Genomic DNA, 25541 nt, shown 5'->3' with positions numbered 1-25541 from the left:
AAAATTCAGAGGCCCTCACCCAAAGACAAGAAACTGAAAAGCTATGAAAAGAGAAGTCAGACATGTTTGAAAAACATTTTGCATGGTAAATGACGAAAAACCAAGGTTAACAGACAGATGATAGAGAACAATATTTGTAGTGGATGTAATAGAATTATCTCTAACCTAACAAAGAACATTCACAAACTCATGCCAGAAAGATCAATACCCAGGTAGCAAATCAGTCTTAGGTACAGACAGGTCATGGGGAAGGCCAGGGCCTGGGTAGACATGTGACCCAGAACAGGGCAGTGCCCCTGCCTCACACTCAGGGCTGGTGGGACAGGTCTGCTCCCAGCACAGCTACTCAGTCAGTTGCCAAAACATAAAGAGAAGCCGATACTTGGTGCTCAGGAGCCTGGTGGGCACTTGGAGTGTGGGCACTCTAGGCTCTGCCCAGAGAGCCCACACCTTTTGCTGGGGCAGCTGGAGATGGCCCTGTCCACACATCCCTGGTCACTGCACCCAGTAGCGTTGTTGTCATCTGTGTGCCCTTGACTAGACAGTTCTAAAAATCATCTTCAACCATGACAATGTTAAAGTTGTGATCCTGTCACTTCTGTCCGCTAATATCTTGTGTTTTGTTGCAGGGAAGTGGGAGTGTCCTTGGCATCATTGTGATGTGTGTGGCAAACCTTCAACTTCGTTCTGCCACCTTTGCCCCAATTCATTTTGTAAGGAACACCAAGATGGGACAGCCTTCAGCTCTACCAAGGATGGGCAGTCCTACTGCTGTGAGCATGACTTGGGGCCAGAATCAGTCAGAAGTGCCAAGACTGAGAAACCCTTTCCAGAACCAGTGAAGTCAAAGGGGAAGAGGAAGAAAAGGAGGTGTTGGCGGAGGGTCACAGAAGGCAAATAGCATCAGGTGGCAGCTTGGCCAGATCCAGGGGCAGTGTGGGGTGGCCAGCCCTTCCTGCAGGGAGAGGGCAAGCATGGGACTTGCCCCGAGGACCCAGCTCACGGCCGCCAGGACAGATGCATAGGCCTCCTCGGGAGGGAGCGCCTGCCCACCACTGAGCCATCCTCAGCAGCGTCCGCTGCGTCTGCACTGATGACCGTCAGAGCTACAGCTCGGCGTTCCAGGACAAACCAGCCTTACTACACAGCATTACAGCAACACTTGAATTTCTAAGAATGTCAAGGTTCCCTCCCACTCTATTTTTTTAGGTTAAAGTTATGATTGAAAGTTAATTGGCTTATGAAATGTTTTTTATCTCATCTGAAGTGTATAGAATAGTATTTTTTCTAAAGCATCACTATTAACTCTGACCTTAATGTTACTCTGCTTTCGCTTACAGCGTTGTCATCACTCAGGAGAGACCAGGGTGGGCCTGTGCAAGGACTCGGACCCTGGATTCCTTGGAAACCGTGATTTTGATTATTTTGCTCTTTTGAAACAGCTGGGTTTTTTTTTTTTTTTTTTTTGGTACTAATGTGAATTTTTCCTCAATGCTTCTTTCCCATCCTAGTGAGAAGCTGGCCATGCAGATAGTGATAGTGTTGTAGTAAGATTTTTCTCCTGTAGCTTCTTCTCTTCATGGATTTGAACTAAATGCCAGTAACCTGTCCACCTTGAGTGCAGGTCACCCAGAGCAGCCTTTCCCAGCCTGGCCAGGTTGCGCCCCTTTTCACCTGGGCCTATCTTCTGAACTATTATTAACATCTGGGGGGAAACTATATTTTTTTCATTTGGCTTTTTCCTTTCTAGTTCTGGTTTTTATTTTCAATATATTTTTGCTAAACCCATTCCACAAATCACCACCAACTGAAAAGTGTATTTACTGGTGCAGCCCTGAGTCCCGAGGCAGGAGTCATCTCCATAGGGGTGTGATAACTGCAGTCTGCCTGTAGTGGTAATTTAGGGAATCCCAAAGGGCCCTGCAGGCACCACCCCCCAAGGGACACAGCACGTGGTCTGAGGAGACCCAGAGTTTCCAGCTATTGCCATCTGAAGTGATTTCCACCTCAGCACTCTGTGGGTCTGTCACTAGAAACATTGAACTGTGCCAATCTCAGTTGTTCTCCACCAGGTGGGTGTGCGTGCACACGTGTGGGCATCTGTGTTGGGCCAGGTCTGATACCCACTCCCCTGTGAGATTTCAATTATCTTTTAGTTATTAAAAGGTCCAGCCCTACAAAGTGAGGAATATCCAAGTACTATATTCTGATAGACTCTTGGAAGACTTGATTCTTCTTTTCTGGGGGTTCCTCTTGACCCTGGGAAGTGTGGAGTACCCTGGGAAGGGGAAGGTATGTGTGCCCTGAGGGGCTGCCTTGTCTTGGAGGGCGGTTGGAACACTCAGCAGCAGCTGCTTTTTTTCTGGCTTTTTCTTAAAATAACTTGAGAACATCCATTTTGTAGGAAAGTTTACAGAACCCTTGAAAACTGCTAATGAGGTCTCCTTTTCTTTCATGTTATCTTTCTTTGCCTTATCAAAGTGCAGTGTTTCTTTGGACCTAAGACTGACTATGTGGGTTTGTGACCTGCACACTTGGGTTTCAGGTGTGAGGACCTATGGGGCTCAGCACCTCCCCAAAGCACTGACTGTGGGAGGAAGTTCTACTGACTGGTGGCTGTCCCGCTAGCCCTTTTGTCATGGTCCCAAACAAAAAGGGACCAGAAGGAGACAGGAGCTCTGCAGTTGGCTGATTTCTCCATGTGTAGGCTGTTACCTCTGGAAATGCAGTCGTCTGGTAAGACAGGCAGTGGGGAGTCCTTTTTCAGTTTAGAACTCTAACTTCTCTCAGATTGTCTTCAGAAAATACTGGATTGGTTCACAGGTGTATGCTCCTCATGCCCTGAACTCGGAAGGCTGCTGCAGTGACAGGTCTTTGGAGCCAAGGCCCTGGGGGCCCCTCGGACAGGTGTGGGCAGATGCTGTCACTTGTCTGAGAGACCCTTTCCTACCAGTGGAGGGGTTTCTGCATAAGTCAAAACATCGGAATTGGTTTTGCAGTGCACTTTGGGGGAGCAGATTAACTTATTTTTGTGTTTGACAGTAGTAAAATCTTAGGATGTTTGAGTCACTTTGATATTACTTCCAAATTATTTTATGACCTTTCTGAAGGAAATACTGCAAAAATTTTAAATATGGTTCCTTCCCCTTTCCAAAAACTGTTAATGTGCAAATAACACTAACCTTGAAAATCTTTAGAATACCAGTTTATAAACCAGATTAAGCAAAGCTTTGGGGTAACCGCCCCAAGCTTGAAGGGCCTTTCCCCATTGGAGTTGACCAGGCATCCAGCTGTGACCATCGACATGGCCCATGTTCTGACCTGCCCACCTTTGCTCTAAGAGTCTGGGGGATATTTGTTTATGAGGACTTGTGACTTTCTAAACAGCTTCAATCTTTTGTCATTAATGGGAAGCAAAACACAAACAAAACTGCCCAAACACCGCAAGATTCTTTGGCATCAGAAACCAACCAGGATCTATACCTAAACCTGTACCCGTACATATGAGTACAGTCAGGCAGCAGCTCCATGTGTGAATCTGTGGGAATGGGAGTGCCTCACGCTGTGCACGCACGCAGTTGGGCAGTTATTAAACATGGTCACTTGTGGGGAAATTCGTCTGGCACCTAAAGTGGTGAGAAGCCAGTTGTCCAGTCTCTGGGAATGGCCCTGTCCCCAGTAATGCCCACCCAGGTCCTGTGCACACTCAGGTTTGTGCTTCTGACATGTCCAAAGTATTTATCTTGACATCTGAACCATGATGTGCATAGTACCCATCTTGTACAACTACTTTGTCTTCAAGAATTAAAGGCAAACCTGTTTTAATTAAAGTTAACACAAAATGGTCAGTTGCCACTATGTTGATCCTATGAGTGCAGTTGATGACTATTAGTAAAATGCCTATCACTGGGCATCATGTGTCACTGTACCCTGTTGAGATGTGACGTGCCATCTCAGAAATTAAATATAAATTTAAATGTGCCTATTGGTGTCTAAACTTCATACAATGTAAGGTCAGATTCCTTTTAAGAATACTGGGTGCTATCACAGGTCTGATAGTTAGACTTAAAACTTGAAATTCACTTTTTGGGGGGGGTGGGGGGATATACTGAAATATAGATTTGAGACTTGCCAGTTGGGGGAAAATAGCATTTAAAGTGGAAAGTTGTGTTTGGAAAATTGTGTATGAGTATTTTTGTATTAAAGAATTTTTAAAGGCTTTTTTCTTAACTTATTTTATATGGGACTGTGTTTTGAATTTTTTCTCCCACTTTTCCAGTTACTTTGAATTCCAAGGCATCTGGCAGAGTGGTGACACCCCTCCCTTAAGGAGGGGCTCCCCAGCCTCAGATTCTGTCATTTCACCTTTGACCCTCCAGGGAGAGGCTAGTATAGCCTTGGGAAGTACACAAATACTGGAAAGAGAAGAGGTAATTGACTGTGGCAAATGTTTTTTTCTTCTTTCAAAAATAATTTGGTTCCCAAATTCCCATTAATGGTGAAATGGTCCAGAGAGAAGGAACAGCTAACTTTCCCCAGCCCTGCAGGTGGCGGAGTGGAGCAGTCCCCACGCTACCTCTGCTAAAGAGCCCTTGACTACAGCCCCCAAGTCAACTGGTGACCCTTGGCGGATCCTACCCGCTACCCACCCTGTAGGCCTAGGTGTCCCTGGAACCTGCCAGCTGCCTAGGGAAGGGCTAGAGCCCCCGGAGCAGGGAGGACAAGCTGGCCTGAAACACAGCTCCGGGGGCTTTCTTTAGAAAAGCTAAACTTTAATTATTCAGATAGTTTTACAACGAAAATAGGTACCCAAAGACTGTCTGAAGTGTCCACAACTATACAAAAGACAAATACAAAACTCTGAGGCAGGCGCTATTGGTGGAGGAAGCCCATCGTCGTCTCCCGTTTTCCGGCACAGTCAGGGCCATTCCCATCCCATTACCCAGCACTGCCAGGCACCACTTTTGGTCCCCTCAACCTTATGGGGTGGGGAGAGTGCTGCACTAGCAAGGAAAAGCCCTCACTCAAGGTCACTGGAATTAAAAAGAAAAAGATTTAAAGGGTAAAAGTCTAACAGGCAGAGCTGGCACTAAAAGCAGGACCTTTAAACTTTTTTGGTTAGTTTTAACATTCAAAAATGTAACATGGAATCCAAAAAAGTATCTTAAATCACACAAAAAGTAACCCATATTAAAATTTAAAAAAAGCCCAAAACACCCAAGAGAAATGGATCTAAAACAAAGAGGCTGCAGGGTGTCCACTGTTTGGCTGTTGGAAGCCAGCAAAGCTGTCATCCCTTGGAGCCCTGGTCAGGGCCAGTAGTGGGGCAGACAGCCCTCAGGACACATTGGTCATGGGCTTGTACTTCTTGAAGCGCGTCCACTGGCCCGTGGCATAGTTCATCTCGAACACTGTGTCCACCAGCATGGTGGTGCTGCCCTGGCCGTCTGCCTTGGGCAGGTCCTCCGTGTGCTCACTCAGCTTGATCTGGATCACATCCCCCTGCTCCTGGCACGGGTTCTCTGTAGGGACAGGGACTGTTGGGTGGGTGCCTGGGCCACGGAGCCCTTCCCCCACCCAGGGTACCACCCAGGCCTGGCCACAGGGACATACCTCGGGAGCCCGCCATGAAGCCCAGGATGAGGGCCTTCTCAGGACGTGTGACTTTATTGGCTGTTTTGAACATCTCCTGGGCCGCAAACATCTGCTCCCTCTATAAGGGGGAGAGCAGGTATGTGTCTGGACCCCCCAGGGCCACCTCCTGCTCCTACCTGCAGGCACAGCAGCACCCCCACCCCAGCAGGTTCAATGGCCAAGCAGCACCACAACCTGGTGGCCTGTGGGTCCCACCAGGGTGCACCTACCGTGAGCATGAGGGACAGGTTCTTCTTAGGCTGCTGCTGGGCAGGGGGCTGGGTCTGTGGGGCCACCATGGCCACTGGGGGTGTCTGGGCAGCAGGGGCGACAGCTGGGGGTGTGGTGGGTGTTAGAGGTGAGGTTGGTGCTGTAGGCGTGGGGGTGGCCGGGCTCAGGCTGCTGTTGTACATAGGTGCCCTCTGCTTGAACTGTGTCGGCAGTGTGGGGCTTGGGGCACTGGGCTCCTCTGGTGGCCGGCTGGCCTGCAGGCTGGCTTCCCGAGAAGATGTGGCTGCAGGCAGAGTGTGGCCTGGTGAGGAAGGCCAGGTGGGGACATTGTGGGGTAGGACCCCCACACCCCCTGCTCTCTGGGCCCTCTGCCCCATGCACCTGCTCCACCTTCCCCCACCCCGGCCAGGGCACCCAGAGACACTGGCTATGCCAGGGGCACAAGCCCTGAGAGCTCCAGCAGGAGGGGCAGAGCCAGTGGTCTCAGACCTTTCCAGATTCACAGACAAGATGTGGGGCCCCTAGAGGCTGACCCCAAGGTGAGCCACTGCGCTGCCTTGCCAAGCTCCTGAGCTTGGAGCAAAAGCCTGAACAGAATTTACTAACTCAAGTTCAACTTGTGAGGGAGCCCTGGCAGCGCCCTCCTTCGCAGCTCCCCCTCCCACCTGCCCAGAAGCAAGAGTTGGAGTCACTGGGTGGGCTGAGCAGAAGCCACCCCAGACCGGGATTCTCTTTCCTGTAAAGCCTACAGTGGCATTTCCCTGCTTCCTCCCAGGAAGAGCCAAGCAGATCAACCCTTTTCATTTATTTCTTGAAACCTGTGCTGGCCATCAGGGGCTCCCACCCTAGACTCACAAAGGCTGAAGGAAAGCAACAGGACAGACACCCTAATGTCAAAGTGAGAACCACACCCCCCTGCAGCTCCCCTGGGCAAGACCATCTCCTGGTGGACATGCTGGACTCAGGAGCTTGGCCTGAGACTGGGCCCAGTGCAGAGCACTCCCAGGACTCCAGACAAGGGGCTCCTGGGGCTGACTCTGCCCAGCCTGCTGTCCACTCACCTGGAGGCGTCTCAGAGCTAGGGATGTAGGAGGAGGCAGGAACCACGCTGGGCGTGGAGGGCAGGTAGCTCGTGGAGGGCAGTGCAGGCTCAGTGTTCAGAGACCCGAGTTTCTGGAAGACACAGTTTAGGGTCCCTCCTGTAAGAGGCCAGGTTTTCAGTGTGTGCTTCCCCCACCCCAGACACCGGCTGTGCAGGCTCCTTCGAGACCCCCAGCCTCCAGCTCTGGCCTCCTGCCCCTTCGCCCCTTGGCACCTGAAGCCATCTCAGTAGGAGCTGCTCCTGTCTACGAAGAGGGAGGTGCTTAGGGAACCTCCTGAACCAACCATCTTTGAGGAAAGAAGAAAATTAATAATGCTTTATCTTACTACAAAAGCCTATTATAAAAAGAAGACATGCTCATTCTAAGAAAGTTAGAAAACACAGCTATCAAACAGGAAGAAAGAAGCCCATTATCCAGTAATGGTCACTGAGGCATGGCCTTCTCCAGGCCCTGGTCGGGGATGCTGATGATCCACCTCCATCTCTGCAAGGCCACACTGTTCCCATAGACATGCGAGGGAGGGGCCATTCTGTGCTGTCTGTCCTCCCCCTCCACAGGCTAGACTGAGGTCTTCAGGGTACTGACATCTTGAACAGGCTCCACACCCAGCACCCCTAGGCCCAACCCTCATCTGCCACCCCCACACAGCCACCTGCAAGACAGGCAGACAGGCACTGCCACCCCCACTTGACAGACGGGAAACCAAAGCACAGTGGTGTGGAGATTACCCAGGCAACCCCTCCAGTAAGTGTGGGGCAGGTGGTTGTTCCAAACCCAAGTCTGAAGGCCATGTTAGCACCCTGTGGCCTTCATTGCCTCATATATACACACACACACACCTGCACATATAGGACATACACACACACACACACACACACATAAATTCTCAGAACACATTTTAGTGGCTAGCAAATGCAACCACAGGGAGCAAACAGGTACTGGTGGCAGACGCAGGCGGTGCCATGGCCACGTTGCATTGAACCCTACCTGTGTGGACACCAAGCCGGCTGCGTAGTCTGGGGTGGCGTTTTCAACAACTGTCTCTTCCTTGGCTGGTTTTTCCACCACCTCTGCATCTGTTGACAAAGTGGGGATCTTTGTTAGTGACCCCAGAGGCCTCTGAGTACAGAAAGTACCAGTGTCCACACAGGCTTGGCTCATGACCGCAGTTCCAAAGAGTGTCCAGGCAGAGGAAAAGGACTGCTGTGATGAGAAAATGGTGTTTGCCAGTCATGGAAGAGGAGCTCCAAGGAATGCCGCCTGACCCTGTCTCACCTGCTGGCAGCCCTGCCCGAGAAGGGCCCACACATCCTTTCTGCCCAATGCAGAGGCAGAGCCGGGCCACAGCAGGTCCACGCTGCCACCCTCCCCCTGCAGACCCCAACAGAACACCGGGACACGCACCTAGTGTCTTCCGTCTCCTCTTCGCCTCTCGGCCGGCACCAACCATATCCAGCTCAGAAATATCGAGCAGCTGCCAAAACAAACATAACTCCACGTTTAATCACAACATGAAGAAGCCAGGATTGTCTGGTGGGGCTGGTCCCAGAAGCCAGGGGACAGGCTCACCTTCACACCCCTTTCTTTCCTCAGTGGTGTCCTTGAAGGTGGGATCGGAGTCCGGTTCCCAGTGGGGCTGAAGACACTGGGCGTCGTGGGGCTTCTGAAGGGCGCCTGCTTCGGAATGCCTCTGAGCGGGGCTGGAGAGAGGGCAGCACAGTCAGCCGTCCACGGCAACGGCCAGCAAGAGCCCCCAGCACCCTGACACCAGAGGGGACCCGGGATGGGCCTGCCAGGAGAGGACAGCAGGGGGAGCTCATCTCGAGCCAGTTTGTGTGCTCTGCCCTTTTCTATAATGAACAAAAGTGTTCCTGCCAGCACCACTGTGGGGAAAGGACACTCAGCTCAGATGCCACCTGCCCAGTCACACAGCCCTTAGAGTCCACCAGGAAGCCCCAGGCTGTGGCGCCCAGTGGGCTCGCTGCATCTCTGTGAGCAGGGGGTGAGGGAGATAACAGCTGGCCAGGACACCCGGGGCCCCTGGACCTTAGGGTGCTGGCCCTCTCCCTGCAGCCAACCAAGGGAAGAGTCGGCCTGCCCAGAGGAACAATGGCTTCAGTCAACCTGTGACATCTTTGCCAAGGACACTGAGCAAAAATGGGAGTCACATCTCCAGCCATAGCATTTCTCTCACACATAGAGTCGCACCAGTGCAGATGGGCTCTGGGTCCTCACTTCCTTCTGTGTCTCTCAACACACAAGCCTCTGCCACACACTTGAGGAGGACCGCCCTCTCCTCGAGCCAATCCTGTCCCGGCTGACTGATCAGGCCCCAGGTGGATGCTCTGGGACTATGGGAACCTGGTGGACAAGCTCCCAAGATGCACCAGCAGGGCAGGCCACACTGGATGTGTGTTTACCCAGCTTTCCCCTGCAGGACGACGTCCTCCAGCCCAGCACCATCTGGAGGTGTGTGTTCCCTGCCACAGCTCCCAGAGACAACCCCATTTTCTTGTCATCAATGTCTTCCATTCTGCATAAGTCTGTGCCTAACCCTGAGGGCAGTGAGCACAAATCATGGAGGACAAATGAAGGTGCAAGTCTAAGGCAGTGCTTTGGCTGGGTGCTCTGAGGTGCATCTCCTGTCTGCCCGTCAGGCTGCAACCTCCTGAGGAGGCCACCACCATCTGCAGGCTCTCCCCACCCTGGGGAGGTGCGCAGCACAGGAACAGCACCTGGGCCAGCAGGCCAAGCCCAGAAAGGTGGGAGCAGCCACAGTCTGCCTACACCTGCCTCTGCCAGCCCCACCTGTGACAGCCACTGTAGACAGCAGGGGGACAAAATCAAGTATTTTCCCTCAAATTCTGGTCTTCCCCAACTTAGCATGTTCATGCTTCCTCCCAGGTCCCTGTCCCAGTGGAGAAGCTCGTAGAACACCCCAAATTCATCATTCTTGTTTCCCACATGCTCACCAGAGCTGGCGTCTGACCAACTTTCACATTTATGTGACTTTCCTGATAAGGAAAGGTAGTGTTTTTTAAGTCAAACCCTCCTATTTACTGTGGCCCTTAAGCAGGCTGGACTTGCGCCAAGCCTCATGGCCCTGTGTGTTTTATCTCAGATCTGAGCAAGTGGCAGCCACGGGGCAGGGTGACGCGGCCTTACTCGTGGTGTCCATCTTCCGGAGCAGCCCCCGGCCCTTGGCGTGGAAGGGCACTCCCGCGCTCCTCTTCAGCTGCTGGGCCGTCTCGGTGGCTGTCAGGGAAAGGCTGCGTGTGAGCACTCATCCAAGCAGTGCCCTCACCCTTGTCAGTCCTACCTCAGTAAGTCTGATGTATAAAAAAGGATGAGTTAGAAGTATTCATGTATAAATTTTCATTTTTTCTAAATAAGCATTCATCCGTTCGCTGAGAGCCCAACACAAGTTCAAATACCACGGTTAGATTTTTCTGTGTGAACACCTCGTTCCTGTAAGTTTGCTCCAGAAGCTTCTATGCCACAGCTGCCCCTCCTGGGAGATTGGGTGCGAGCAGGTAGCAGAGGGGTCAAGGGGGCTTTCCAGCTCCACACAGGTCAGGAGGGGGCCCCTGGGCAACCCCGGGCTCAGGCTAGTTGAAGCACCATCCTCACCGAGTCAGCAGGCACAGTCTAGGGTTTTCCCTGTCACCAACGCACACGTGTGAGGAAGACAATTCCAGGTCAGTAAGACTGGAGGGTCAGGCCCCGAGTGCCTGCAGCAAAGCTGGGGCTGCTGCTGCGATGCAGAGGGACAGAGCCCAGCACCAGGCTCTGTTGCAGGAGGGCAGGTGTGACTGCTGTGGAGTTAAGGGCCAGGCCCGAGGGACTGAGTGGAGACCTTGAAAGGCTACCTGGTGGGCCCTGTGGCTCCGTAAGCCACCAGGACAGCACTGAAGCCAGGGTGCTGCTATTCCAGTCAAGAGTCACGCACAGCAGCTATGGGTGCTTTATTCAGAGTCTTGGAAAACAAACTATTCATACATGTTGTAAATATTAATTCCATGACCATTCAAAATAAAAGTTCATTGAAATCTGTATTTTGTTATTTAGTTGGAGGAATCAATTTCCTTGCCCTTTTCCCAGCAAACATCTTCCATATACATTTTATAAGATGCTGTTTGTGAAGACATTAAATGAAATGGTCAGATGTTTTTTTTGTGTGTGTGTGAGATAGGGTCTCATTCTGTTGCCCAGGCTGGAGTACAGTAATGTGATCACAGTTCACTACAGCCTCAAACTCTTGGGCTCAAGTGATCCTTCTGGCTCAGGCTCCTAAGTACCTGGGACTATCAGTGCCACTATGCCTGGCTAATCTTTTTTGTTTTTATTTTTTGTAGAGACAGGGTCTTACTATGTTGTCCAGGCTGATCTCAAACTTCTGGCCTCAAGCAATCCTCCCACCTCTCAAATATCTTTAAAGTCAAATTAAGAGCACTGGCAACTCAAGACCAAGGTAGAGATGTGAGGTTAAGGACAGTGTCCATCCAGCACAGAAGCTGAGGCCAGCCTCCCAGTCCCTTACGCACTGCACGTGACAGTGTGCTTGACTTGGCTGGTATAGATTTCATTTTTGTAACAGAGATGGCAGACACCACCTTAACCAGAAATTCTGAAGTTTCTAAAAGCATGTTTTCAGAACACACAGTTTAGTATACTGATAAATAAATTTCTAACAAAAAAACATAATGCCAATCCCTGATTGTCTTCTTGAAAAGAAGCCTCAGTACCTTAGAACTTAAAAGAAATCTAACACTGGAAACACTAGAAAGACAAGTGCAATCTGTCAGGCGGTGGACACTCACATTTCTGCAGCAGCTCTGCCCGCAACGTGGCACTCTTGGGTTTCCGCTTCAGCTGAAAATGCTTCACTGGGGGAGTGAGGGGTCCGGCAAGCGTCGTCAGGGCATTTTTATTCAGGTACTGGCATTCCAGTGGCAGCATGGCAGATGCTTCGCACTCGCCCACTGCATGGAGACAACCACATAATGGTTATGAGGTGCAGCACCCTTGCACAGGTGGCCTCGGCTAAAAAGCTCACAGCTAAGATGAAAAGGCCACCGCACCACACATGTTCCTTAGTGATGGCTGTAGTAGCTCCTGTTTTGTTTTTGAGTCCCCTGTGGGCCTCCAACCAACTCATGCTGCTCCAAACCCACCACCCCCAGGAGCCAAGGCTACCTAAGTGGGCCAGGTAGCCAGGACAGGTGTCCCACCCAGGGGCAGGCTCATCAGAACTTCAGGGGGCTGCTCAGAAACAGAAATGCCTGGGAGAAAGAACGAGGAACATCTTGTCGGTCTATTACCCGTGAGCCTTCAGCACCACTGGTGTCTGAGAACACAGGTGTACATAAATACAGTTATTTCAGGAGGGAGCTAAATGCATTTAGGAATTTAGCATCATGAGATTCTGACCAAACACAGCCTCACACAACAGGAAGAATACATCTGTGGCTTCTCTCCCTCAGTCCCCAGGCTGGTGGTCTCTCCTCAGTGTTGCTGAGGGCCACATACATTTCCTGGGTCTGTGCGGTCACCTAGCAATGAGGGCTTAAGAAAAACCCCAGAGGGATGGAAGCTCCTGCTGCCCAAATTCATTACAGAAATCACTCTGAGAAAAAGCACAAAGACTTGCGAAGAATGAGTTCACCACCCTCTGCCCTTCCTGCTCCCAGGGTATCAGGCCTTTCCTGCCCCCAAGAGAAACTCCAGCAGGGTGGGTGGACTCATCCAGACCATGTTCCAGAAGCACCTGTGTGGTGCAATCACAAATCAAGTACCAGGCGCCATGGCTCATGCTTAAAATCCCAGCACACTGGGAAGCCAAGGTGGGAGAATTGCTTGAGGGCAGGAGTTTGAGACTGGCCTGAGCAAGAGCGAGACCCTCGTCTCTACAAAAATAGAAAAATTAGCTGGGCATGGTGGTGTGCACCCGTAGTCCCAGCTATTTGGGAGACCAAGGCAGGAGGAGCACTTGGGCCCAGGAGTTTGAGGTTGCAGTGAGCTGTGATGACGCCACTGCACTCTAGCCTGGGCGACAAGAGCAAGACTCTGCCTTAAAAACAACAACCCCCTTCCCAAAATAAATCAAGTAACAACCTAAAAAGTGCAAGAGTTGTCACCTGGTAGGTGAGAGTCAGGCTGACTTCTGTGCCTCTTGGCCAGCTCTCTGGGTGCTCCTCCTCATAGGAGCAAGGGCACAAGATTTGATTTCACAGGGGCTGCCAGTTCCAATCCTCCAAAGCAGGAGAGAAATTCAGAAAAGGCACAGACTATCCCATCATTATATGTTCTTTAAAACTACTTGAAAATATTTTCTAAATGGTTTTCAGTTCATATTCTAAACTACTTAATTGTTGATATTTTGACATGCATTTCTGAGCATCAACTCTGGGCCAGGGAATGTTCTAGGCTCTGGAGATGCGACCTGAATGGGCAGAGCCCCTCCCCTCACAGAGCTGGTCAAGTAGAGACAGTGAGTGTGAAACTACAGTGAATAAAACACTTTCAGGCAGAGCAGGAGCAGTGAGGAGGGCCTTGGGCTGTTATAAGCTTGTTTTTCAAAAACTGGCAAAAAGCCAGGCAGTGGCATACAGAGAGGGGATGGTGTGTGTGTGTGGTTAATATTTTAGAAACCACAGCACACTACACAGTGAACAATATAACACTCTAAAAATCAAATTCATTTAAGAAAAAAGTTCTTAAAAGAAGACCCATTCCCTCCTCCCAATATCAACTGAAGCCATATAACATACCCTTCTCTCTAAGTTCTCCTAAAATATCTTGAACATTGGGATTCTGCTCTTCAAGGTCCAGGTTAAGTGACCCCGTGTCAGGAAAGGACTTCAGAATGTCTGCAACCATGAGTACCCAAGGGTCCGAGTCGAGGGTGGCGAGCTGGATGATCTCCATCAGGGCACCCTTCATCTGCCGAGAGAGGAGATGCTGCCGCGTGGGAAGGCGGTCAGCATGCCCGCCCCATCCGCCAAGGTTTAAGGGTAGGCTACCCTTCCTCTGTACCTCCCGGCCACCCTGCTTTCCTGAGCCACAACAGCCTCCACGAGGCTGTAGTGCCCCCCACGGCAGCCCAGACAGCCCTTGACAGCACCCCATCCTTGGTGTGCGGGTGTAACAAGACCTGAAGGCCAAAGAGCCAGGGCCGCCGACATCTCCATTTAGGAAACCCACTGGTGGGGTGGGGAGCGCCAAGGCAGGCAGGTGGCCTCAACTCACTCAGCCAAGGGACAGGGTCTCAGTCCCCTGCAGCTGTCAGGGAAAGGGGTGTGTCTGAAAAGGCAGAGGAAGGGGTCCGGGGAGCTGGGCCAGCCTGTGGCTGAGTAGAGGTGCCCGGGTCAATGCCCCAGCCAGCCATCTGGGTCAGGGCCAGCTGCCTGGGGGCTGCAGGGACCAGGGAGTCAACCAAAGAAGCCAAGCAGGAGCTCCCAGAGCCCCTGGAGAGCCCTCAGGACCGGGTGTGAGGCCTCGTGCTTCCCAAGCCAGGAAGGCCACAGGCCAGACTTGGGGCTGAGGAAGCTGCACCTGGGAGGTGGGACCCTGCCACAGGCTCCCCCCTGCTGTACCTCCACAAGCCTGGGCCGGCCAACATGGAGTGCTATGTTCCAGTCTTGCCTCTGCCCCACACGGGCACCCAGCACAGGCCTTCTTGACAATCCACCGCCCTGACCACCTTAAGTCCTGTCCTGAGAGGGCTGCAGCCATCCAGTGCCACCATCTTACCATCTCCCCACATCCCTTGCAAAACCTGCCCCTTCACTCTCACTGGCTTCCCTCTGAAACCAGGCAGTGCCCCAGGGCCCTAGCCCTTTCAGGAAAACCTGACCCAGCCTGGGGGCCAGTCAGGCCCTGCAGGAATAAAGAGGGAGTCCTGCACCAGGCTCCTTTCTATTCCTCAGGCACACAGGAGGACTGGCTAGTGACAGACAGCGGGCACCTGCCATCCCCAGCCCCCAACCATGCCATAGGCCCCCCATTCCCTACACAGGGCCACTGTGATGCCCCTACAAGCCCAGGAAGGCCTGAGGTGAGGCTGCCTGCAGCTGGAGGAAAAGCCCAGGACAGATTCTTTCCTTGAGCCTCTGAGAACAGGGCCCTGCAACACTGTGACTCTAGTCACCCAGGGCTGACAACAAGTTTTTGTTGTTCTAAGCCATTCATTCTGTGGTACTTTGTTACAGCAGCTGTAGGAAAATAACACACCTACCAAGAGGCAAGTTGAACAGAATTTTATAAAAATGATTAAAAAAAAATCCAGGAGGTTAAAAATAAAAAAGACCACTATTACGGACTAAATGTTTTTGTCTCTCCAAAATATAAATGCTGAAGCCTATCTTACTTTTTTTAGGCTGCTATAACAAAATACCACAAACTGGGTAGTTTATAAACAACAGAAATTTATTTCTCACAGTTCTGGAGCTGGAAGCCCAAGCTCAAGATGCTGGCAGATCTGGTGTCCTGTGAGGAACCACTTCCTTGGTCACAGCTGGTACCTTCCTGTTGTGTCCTCAGATGGTGGAAAGGAGTCACTGAGCTCCCCTGGATCTATTTTATAAGGGCACTAGTCTCATTCATGAGGATTCTGGCCTCTTGACTTAATCACCTTCCAAAAGGCCCCACCTCCTAAAACCATCATCTTATAGGTTAGAAATTCAACATATGAATTTTGCAGGGACACAAACATCCAGACAAAAGCAAAGCCCCAATCCCCAACTGATCCCCTCAGTATCCTTGGGGGATTGGCTTCAGGATCCCTCTCTGATACCAAATCCAATGATACTCAAGTCCCTGATATAAAATGGCAGAGTATTTAAATGTAACCCATGTACATCTTCCTGTATATTTTAAATCGTCTCTAGATTACCTGTATTACCTAATACAATGCAAGTGCTATATAAATACCATGCTTCCCCGAAAATAAGACAGTCTTATATTTATTTTTCCTCAAGACGACACCCTAGGGCTTATTTTCTGGGGATGTTATTTTTTTTTAAGTATGGTACAACAATCTACATGTATTTAAATATAGTTAAGTCACCTTCTTCTGGAACATCATCATAGTAAAATGGCAGCCACAGCTTTCCTTCTTCCCCCTGGGGACACACAATACCTAAAGCAGAACTTCCTCTCCTCACTTCACTAAGGAGACTTTCCCCTCAAAGCCTCAGCTTGCAGTACCCACAGGATGGCCGGGACCTGACAGGGGGAGCCGACCTTGCTGGTGGGGCTGCCTGCACCTTTCCGGTCACCTCTGGGATAGTAGCTGTCACGACAGGGCAGATGAGAAGGGCTGCTCCTCTTCTTTACCGCTCTGTGATGAAATGCGAAATGCATGGGTTGTGCAGATTCCCTGCGTAGCCACACCCATCACTAGGTCTTATTTTCAGGGTAGGGCTTATATTGCGCAAATGCTTAGAAATCCTGCTAGGGCTTATTTTATGGGTAGGTCTTATTTTCAGGGAAACACAGTATCTAACAGAAAAAAATAAACAGAGGAATAAACTCACAGCACATAATTGCCCCTTTAAAGGGTAAGATCACACACAACTAACCCTTTAACAGAGTAACCAACCACCTGTGTCTTAAATTGTTTTATTTGAAAGAGTTTTGTTTTTAACAGCCTCAAAGAGCCATGAGCAGACAGTAGTGGTGCAAGTTCCCCAACTCTGCCCTCAGCTCTCATTAGATCACATTCCAAGAATGCTGGTAAACCAGCCTCATGGAAGAGAAAAAGAAAAAGAAAAAAAAATTTTAAAAAAGGAAAAAACAGACACAGCTGCTTTTTACTATCAGCTGGCAGCAATCACTTTTTCCCCTTCTCCCTTTACCCTCAATAAAAAAACCCAAGCTGGGTGTCCTCAGGCCTGCACTACCCCTTTCTTTCCCATGTGCCATGCCCTTCCCCACCTTGGAAAGTAAAATAAACTCTCTTTCTTTAAAACTATTCCAATCTTTGTGTTGAGAATTCTTTCTCATTCCGCATTACAGTCCCCACCCTAACAATGAGCATAGGGACAAAAGTCCCAAATGAACCAGAAAAATCCAAGTGAACACAATGTGGCTCTTTCCAATCACGTGACCTACAAAAACAGAAAACTGGACAATTCTAAGTGCCCAAGGGGATGGGATCCAGGTGCCCTCAGATACTACTGGTGGAGTGTGGGCACCATAATGTCCTTGCATAAGCAAATTAAGCAAACACATGTCCTATAACCCAACGATTCCATCCTGGCACAGATGCCAAATCTTTACAGTAATTATGGGGGAGCCGTGAGCTGCCATGCAGAGCCGGAGGCATCATACTACTGATGCTGGGGACAGTACAGCACACTGGGAGGACAGAGGCTGGAAACAATTGAGTAGGTCAAAGGTCAGCACATGTTTTTTGTAAGGGGTCAAACAGTGACTATTTTAGGCCTTTGGGCCACATAATCCTTTTTTCTAAACAACTCTTTGATAATGTAAAACCATTCTTAGCTCACAGGACTCACAAAAGCGGGTCATGTGTCTCAATTTTCCAACCCTGGATTAGCTGAACAGCAACTTTGGTAAACAAAAAAAATTTTTTTTAATTGAATGGTATATGTAGAACAATATAATTTATATCAATTAAAAACATATGCCCCCTCCTAGCTCTCTGGGAGGCCGAGGCGGGTGGATTGCTCGAGCTCAGGAGTTCGAAACCAGCCTGAGCAAGAGCGAGACCCCGTCTCTACTATAAATAGAAAGAAATTAATTGGACAACTAATATATACAAAAAATTAGCCGGGCATGGTGGCGAATGCCTGTAGTCCCAGCTACTTGGGAGGCTGAGGCAGGAGGATTGCTTGAGCCAGGAGTTTGAGGTTGCTGTGAGCTAGGCTGACGCCACAGCACTCACTCTAGCCTGGGCAACAAAGCGAGACTCTGTCTCAAAAAAAAAAAAAAAAAAAAAAATATGCCCCCAAAGATGTAAACACTTTACCAAATAAGACCTGTGATGGCAAAGAACACAAGAAGAGATGCTCACCATCATTAGTCATGGAAATGCAAAATTAAACCTATTAGAATGCTTGGAATTAAAATGTTGACAAGGACATGAAGCAACTGGAACTCTCACACACTGCTGATAGGAAAGTTTGGCAACTTCATACAAAGTGAAACATACTTTTACAGTACAGCCTGGCCGTCCCTCACCTAGTGTTTCCCCAGAGAAACGACAATAGTCCACACAAAGACAGATTCACACATGGAGCACATCCACACAAAGGAACATTATTCAGCTACAGCACTACAAACCATTAACACACATGGATGAATTTCCACGTAATGATGCCAAATGAAAGAAGCCAGGCAAAAGCACACTGCAGGATCCATGACAGACTATTCTAGAAAATACGAACTAATCTATAAGCGACAGAAAACAAATCAGTGTCAACTTAGCATGGGGTAGGGGCATGAGGCAAGATTACAAAGAATCAGGAGCAGGGCGTATGTTCATTATCTTCATTGTGGTAGTTTTACAAGTGTGTACATACCACACTGTAAATTTAGATGCTGGTAGTTTATGTCAACCATACCTTAAAAAAACAAAAGACCCTGAAAGCAAGAACATTTTTAAAGAAGACATAGGAAAAGATATACATTAAAAAGAATATGCGACTTATGGGGAGAGTAGGGAGTAAGCTATGGGAATAAAAGTAAAATAAGAGGATTTGTAGGAAAGAAAAAAAATCAGCAAATCACAACAGAAGAGAGAATACATAAACAAAATAAGTTAGGCATTATCCAGATGGCAACAGAGAGAGGAAATCATTCCAAGGTAAGGAGGGAGGTTAAACAACATGGAAAACAGAGTGAAGCCCTACATACTTCTCACTGGACAGTCAGAAAGAAAGGAAGGAGAGACCAGGGCAAAGGCAACAGATGAGATAATGGCTGAGAATTTTCTAGATCTGGTAAAACATAATCATAATTTCAAGAAGCCCAGCAAATTTTGTAGAATAAATTAAAATTTTTTTCACCAAAACACACAAGGAACGGAATACCTACAAGGTGAAGCTACTACTCAGTCCAATCTGCCTAAGACTACCAGGTGCAAACCTGTGGTCTGACAAGGTCAAGTTACTGACTTTCTGTACACCAGGGACACCACAGGTGCTTTGCCACCACAGAAAAGAAACAACAGAGGTATTAGAGGTGCTGGGTTTTGGGAGGCAGGGTGGTGAGGCTCCACAAAAGGTCAGCATTAGAACTGTGAAGTGGGCTGGGGCCCTATTTCTTTGGAAACAACAAAGGGAATAGTGGATGTTAGTTCAGACATCTCTTATTGGATATTCTGTACCTAAGTTGGAAATTGAAGCTGCTTCTGTGTATCAAAGTGTCTTAAATCACGTAGCAAAAGTGGGATGTTTCCTTCTTACTGATATGATCTCAAATTCCAAAGCTTCCAAGAGTTCATGACTTTAGACAACAGAGTTTCTCAGTGAAGGTAGCCATAATGATAAAGGCAGTTGTTATGACACTTCATAGCTGTATCCTTGGGAGAAGGATACCAGTCCATTTTGCAGCTGGCCTGTTATTCCAGCTAATAAATATATAGCTATCTCATTCACCCATTACTGAAATGCCTCTAAGATTTCCCATGGTAGCCTTGTGAGTTGGATAATTTTACATATTCAACAGTTATCTCACAGTCACATCTGTTCTCCCTAAAACTTCCTTTAGTGCCAATGCTGATGTTTTGGATCAGAGCGATTACTGGTTTTATCCAGTAACAGCATTTATTATTTCCTCAAAGCCCTTTCAAAGATAGCCAAAACAAACCAGGCACGGTGTCTCATGCCTGTAATCCTAGCGCTCTGAAAGGCTGAGGTGGGAGGATCGCTTGAGGTCAGGAGATTGATACCAGCCTAAGCAAAAGTGAGACCCATTATCCACTAAAAATAGAAAAAATTAGCTGGGCATGGTGGCACACCCCTTTAGTCACGGCTACTTGAGAGGTTGAGGCAGGAGGATCGCTTGAGCCCAGGAGTTTGAGGTTGGAGTGAGCTATGATGATGCCACTGCACTCCAGTAGGTGTGAGAGAGCGAGACTCTGTCTCTAAAAAAAAAAAAGGGAACAACAACAACAAAAAATCTGGAAGCATATTATAGACATTGAACTATACCACTATAGTAACCAAAACAGCATGGTACTGGCACAAAAATAGAGACACAGACCAATGGAACAGAACAGAGAACCCAGATATAAAACCATCCACATACAGTGAATTGATCTTTGACAAAGCAAACAACAATACACACTGGGGAAAAGAAACCCTGTTCAATAAAAGGTGCTGGGAGAAATGGATGCAGAAGAATGAAACAGGTTCTACATCTCTCACCACTCACAAAAATTAATTCAAGATGGATAAAAGACTTAAACAGAAGCCATGAATCCATAAGAATGCTAGAAGAAAATATTGGAAAAACTCTTCTAGATATCAATCTAGGTAAAGAATTTATGAAGACCCCAATGGCAATCACAGCAACAACTAAAATAAATGAATGGGACTTAATTAAGTTAAAAAGCTTCTGCACAGCTAAGGGAGATGCAAATTAAAACCACAATGAGATATCACCTTACCCCAATTAGAGTGGCTTTTATTAAAAAGCCCAAAACAATAGATACTGGTATGGATGCTTATATACTCTTGGTGTGACTGTAAATTAGTACAACCTGTATGGAAAATAGGATGGAGATTCCTCAAAAAACTAAAAGTAGACCTCCCATTTGATCCAGCAATCCCACTACTTGGTATTTACCCAAAGGAAAAGAAGTCATTTTATCAAAAAGGCATCTTGAATGTTTACTGCAGCACAATTCACAATCGCGAAGATATGGAATCAACCTAAGTGCCCATCAATTCATGACTGGATTAACAAAATATGGTACAGATATACTATGGAGTACTACTCAGCAATAAAAAGAAATCAATTAATGTCTTTTGCAGCAATTTGGAAGGAAATGGAGACCATTACCCTAAGTGAAGTATCTCAGGAATGCAAAAACAAACACCACATGTACTCTTCAGTAATGTAGAACTAATCAATGGGCACACATGGGCACAGAGAGAAGTAAAAGGCATTGGAAATCAAGAAGGAAAAGGGGGAGAAGGGGAGGGGTAAAAACCTAATATGTACAATGAACACTCTTCAGGTGACAGGCACACTAATAGCCTTGACTTAACCAATATAAAAGCTATCCGTGTAACAAAAACATCTGTACCTCATTAATATTTTGGGGAAAAAAAATGTCTATGAATAGAATTTCCTCAACTAGAAAAAGGTATTTACCAAAGACAAAAGGAAAAATGATGTTTATTGGCAAAACATTCAAAGTTCTCCCTGTGTGATCAGAAACAAAACAATTTATTGGAAGGGGGTCCTGGCAAATACAGTAAGACAAGAAAAAAACAAGTAATTGGAAAAAGAAACAAAACAATATTAAGTATACAGAAAAATCAAGAAGATTCTATAGAAATAATTATTGCAATTAGCATAGATGTTATTCACAAATTCATTATTCAAAATCAATTGCATTTCTATATGCCAGCAACAAACAGAAAATAAAATTTTAAGATACCACTTAAAACAGCACAAAAAAATATGAATGCTTAGGACTATATTAGAAGGCCTCTACAAACATCATACAACTTTATATGATATTAAAGAAAATCTAAATAGATCTGACCATATTCACAAATTATAAGATTTAGTATTATTAAGAAGATAAAATCCCAATAGGCAGGTTTTCTGTGTGTAACCTGAGAAATGAATACGAAATATATATTGAAGTACAAAGGGCCAAGAAGAATAGCCAAAGATGCTCTTGAAGAAGGATAAAGTGGGAGGGTTTGCCCTGTTAGCTAACAAGACTTATTATGGGCCAGGCGTGGTAGCTCGTGCCTGTAATCCAAGCACTCTGGGAGGCCGAGGTGGGTGGATTAATCAAGATCAGGAGTTCGAAACCAGTCTGAGCAAGAATGAGACCCCGTCTCCACTAAAAAAAATAGAAAGAAATTAATTGGCCAACTAAAAATATATAGAAAAAATTAGCCGGGCATGGTGGCACATGCCTGTAGTCTCAGCTACTTGGGAGGCTGAGGCAGGAGGATCGTCTGAACCCAGGAGTTTGAGGTTACTGTGAGCTAGGCTGACGCCACGCACTCTAGCCTGGACAACAGAGTAAGACTCTGTCTCAAAAAAAAAAAAAAGACTTATTATGAACATAAATGTCAGTAACTGACTCAGTGGATTATTAGCACAGCAATACACAATTGGCCCAAATGAACAGAGCTCAGAAACAGAGCCATAGAAGTCACAGTGCAGATCCACAGAAAAAAGACAAGTCATTTCAATCAGTGGTGCTGGGATAATTGGACATTTATGTGGAAAATCAGACTCTCAGCTTCACACAGTCATTAATTCCAGACAGAAGATTGAAGACTGAAAGACAAAGCTGTACAGCTCAGTCAAGATAACACAGGGAGTGGTCTCTGGCCTTGTGTGTGGAGAAGCATTTCCTAAAGGAGACACAATTGGCACCAATGGCAGGGGCAGATGAATAGGCCCCTTTACCTTAAAACTAAGAGCTTTTGCTCATCCACAGACTCCAGGAAGAATGCTAAATCAAGCCACCACTAGGAAACATTTGTAATATATATAACTGAAAAAGGACTGGTATCTAGCATTTACAAACACCAAAACACTCCTACAAAGCAATGATCAAAAAAAAGGACAACCAAAAAAAACCAGACAATTCACAAAAAAGAAAACCAAACAGCAAATAAACACATGAAAAGTTGTTCAACCACATTAAAAATAAGGCAGATAGGCCAGGCCAGGTGAGATAGCTTCCACTGGCTTCCACCAGCACTTTGGGAGGCTAAGGTAGGAAGATCACTTGAGGCCATCCTGGGCAACAAAGTCGGACAGTCTCTAGAAAAAAATTTAAAAGTTAGCCACGTATGGTGGTGTGCGTCTACAGTCCCATCCACTTGGGAGGCTACGGCAGAAGGATCACTTGAATCCAGGAGTTGGAGGCTGCAGTGAGCTATGATGATGCCACTGAACTATAAGGGCAACAGAGACCTTATCTCAAAAAAAGGGGGGGGGGAGATACAAATTAAAACCACTGGGTGATATTTACTCATCCACCAGACTGACAAGTTTCGGTGAGGAGTATAATTTGATAAAACCACTTTTTTTAAATTTATTTTTGAGACAGAGTCTCTCTCTCTCTCTGTTACCCAGGCTAGAGTGCCGTGGCATCAGCCTAGCTCACTGCAACCTCAAACTCCTGGGCTCAAGCGATCCTACTGCCTCAGCCTCCCCAGTATGCCTCAGCCTCCCCAGTAGCTGGGACTATAGGCATGAGCCACCATGCCCAGCTAATTTTTTCTATATATTTTTAGTTGGCCAATTAATTCTTTCTATTTTTAGTAGAGATGGGGTCTCACTCTTGCTCAGGCTGGTTTAGAACTCCTGACCTTGAGGGATCCTCACGCCTTGGCCTCCCAGAGAGCTAGGATTACAGGTGTGAGCCACCTCGCCTTGCCTGATAAAAAACACTTTTAAAAACAATTTGGCATAATCCTATGAACTCCTACCCCCACTCCACAATTCCATGCCACACCTAGATATTATGCCCTAGAGAAATCCATGCTTAACGGCACCTGAATACATACACAATAATGTTGGTAACAGCATTCACACCAGCAAAAAAACTGGCCACAGCCTAAATATGTCCTATGATGGAATGGATAAAGTGCTACATTACTCAGAGAATGGAATACCACACAAAAGTGAACCGCCTCAGCTGCAACTTGGATGACCCGATACCAAGGTGTCAAAAGAAGACACACCCACACCACACACAAAATACATGCAACATGGTATCATAATATTAAGTTTGTATCAAGCAAAATCAAACTCTACTGTTTAGGAATGCGCATAATTGATAATACTAGGAAGAATGGCAAAGAAATGATCGCCCCTCCAAAATGGGGGAGGGCGGAGGAGCCAGCACTGTTCCATTTTTTAACCTGTGTGGAGATTAGGAAGTGAGTTTCAAAGCTATTATTATTCGTTAAATTGAACAAATGCACTTTTATATACGTTATCTCAATAAAAAACAATTATAACCTATAATTATGTAACAATACAACAATAGTTGGGAATGTTTAAACAACTACAGTGCACCAATATTTTGCAAAACTATTTAGTTTATTGCTTACAGAAAGGGATAAAATATAACCTTTAGGAAAAAAGGGAAAACAAATCTCACTATGCACTAAAAGACAGCGATCTAAACACCTGGATACTTCCTAAGGTGGGAGCAACAGACTAACCGGAAAGTCTCAAAAGCCAGGAAAGAGCCGGCTCAGCGAGGCCGGGCCCCACTTGTTGCAGCCGGCCACGAATGAGGTTTTCTCCTGAGTCCTCCCGGGCCCTCCTCACCAGAACCGCCTCCAGCTGTGCCAGGGAAAATGGGCGAGCGAGACTCGGGCTGGGGTGTGAGGGCCTGGGAGGGTGTGCGTGGGGGGAATCATGAGGGTCATGGGTGAAGTGAGGGCAGAAGGAATGGAGGAGTGAGGGGGGCAGGGGGATATGAGGGCGGAAGGGCCCTGGGGGACAGGGGGAGGGCCCTGGGGGGCGAGTTGGAGGGGTGAGGGCCCTGGGGGGTGCAGGATGTGAGGGCTCCGAAGGTGAGTTTGAGGGCCCTGCGGGGGAGTGGGGGGCGGTGAGGGCCCTGAGGGGATGGCGTACAGGTTGAGGGCCCGGGATGGGGGTGTGAGGAGGAAGGAGGAAAGTGTAAGGGCCCCAAGGGGCAACAGTCGGAAGTGGGAGCAACTGGGGGAGGGACGGGCGGGGTGTCTGGGGAAGCGAGAAGGGGGATGGGAGGGACGCGGTGGGAAGGTGGCGGTCTGGGGGTCTCGGGTCTAAGGAAGCACGGCCGGGCCCCGCCCGCCTCACCTCATCTACCGTGCGGCGCGGGAGGTGCAGCGTGCCGAGCAGCAGCTTAAGCTTCACCGCCGATGAGAGTCCGTGGAAGCAGAGGCGGATGTTGTCGATGACCGCGGCAGTAAGCAGGGAGGCGATGCTGGGCGGCGCCCACAGCTCGTCCGTGGCCCCCAACTTGTTGTGCAGCCATAGGCCCGTGTCGCTCTCCCGCATGGACGCCATCTTGGGGGAAGCTGCGGACCTCTGAACCGGCATCTTATGAAGACGCCTACGCGCCCCAGCGAGGACCCCAACATGGCGGCGCCCACCCGGCTGCGTGCCGCGGGGATAGGGCGTCCTACGGGCGGGGCTTCGAGCAGCAGCGTTGCCGCGTGGCAGCAGCGCCTACCTGGTACTTCGTAGCGATGCTAAGGGTTGGACCTACAGGGCACACGCAGAGGAAGGCCTGTCGGGTTCCGTAACGCATGGCGGCGCCCACGGCCGGCTCTTGGGACGGCCGTGAAAGATGACGTCAGGGCGCCGTCGCGTCCTTGCAGCATGTGGGCCAGGGGGCAGTCG

The 25541-nt window shown here is 48.4% G+C and overlaps 2 protein-coding genes across 5 annotated transcripts in view; one reads left to right on the top strand and one right to left on the bottom strand.

The window, feature by feature from the left end:
* NSD2 (nuclear receptor binding SET domain protein 2) overlaps positions 1–4219 on the top strand; it is a 102893-nt gene extending 98674 nt beyond the window's left edge. For all 3 annotated transcript variants that reach the window (XM_012737429.3, XM_012737431.3, XM_075992893.1), the window contains exon 22: positions 630–4219. In XM_012737429.3, coding sequence (XP_012592883.1) covers positions 630–901 — 272 coding nt within the window. In that variant the 3' untranslated portion in view covers positions 902–4219. The remainder of the gene's footprint in view (positions 1–629) is intronic.
* NELFA (negative elongation factor complex member A) lies at positions 2656–25541 on the bottom strand. 2 transcript variants are annotated; one of them, XM_012737436.3, is made up of 11 exons: positions 24996–25541; positions 13739–13910; positions 11789–11950; positions 10134–10223; positions 8538–8668; positions 8373–8442; positions 7956–8044; positions 6927–7038; positions 5865–6166; positions 5614–5713; positions 2656–5522 (listed from the first exon to the last, which is right to left on the bottom strand). In XM_012737436.3, exons 1-11 carry the CDS (start codon positions 25236–25238, stop codon positions 5338–5340), a joined length of 1656 nt encoding a protein of 551 aa, XP_012592890.1. In that variant the 5' UTR covers positions 25239–25541; the 3' UTR covers positions 2656–5337. The 2 variants fall into 2 exon arrangements, with proteins under 2 accessions (XP_012592890.1, XP_012592891.1); XM_012737437.3 differs by having other exon boundaries at positions 5865–6148; positions 24996–25540.

This window comes from Microcebus murinus, chromosome 16, assembly GCF_040939455.1.
Source record: "Microcebus murinus isolate Inina chromosome 16, M.murinus_Inina_mat1.0, whole genome shotgun sequence".
Taxonomy (NCBI): domain Eukaryota; kingdom Metazoa; phylum Chordata; class Mammalia; order Primates; family Cheirogaleidae; genus Microcebus; species Microcebus murinus.
Note: the sequence above shows the minus strand (reverse complement) of the source record. Positions and strands in the feature narration are given on the sequence as shown.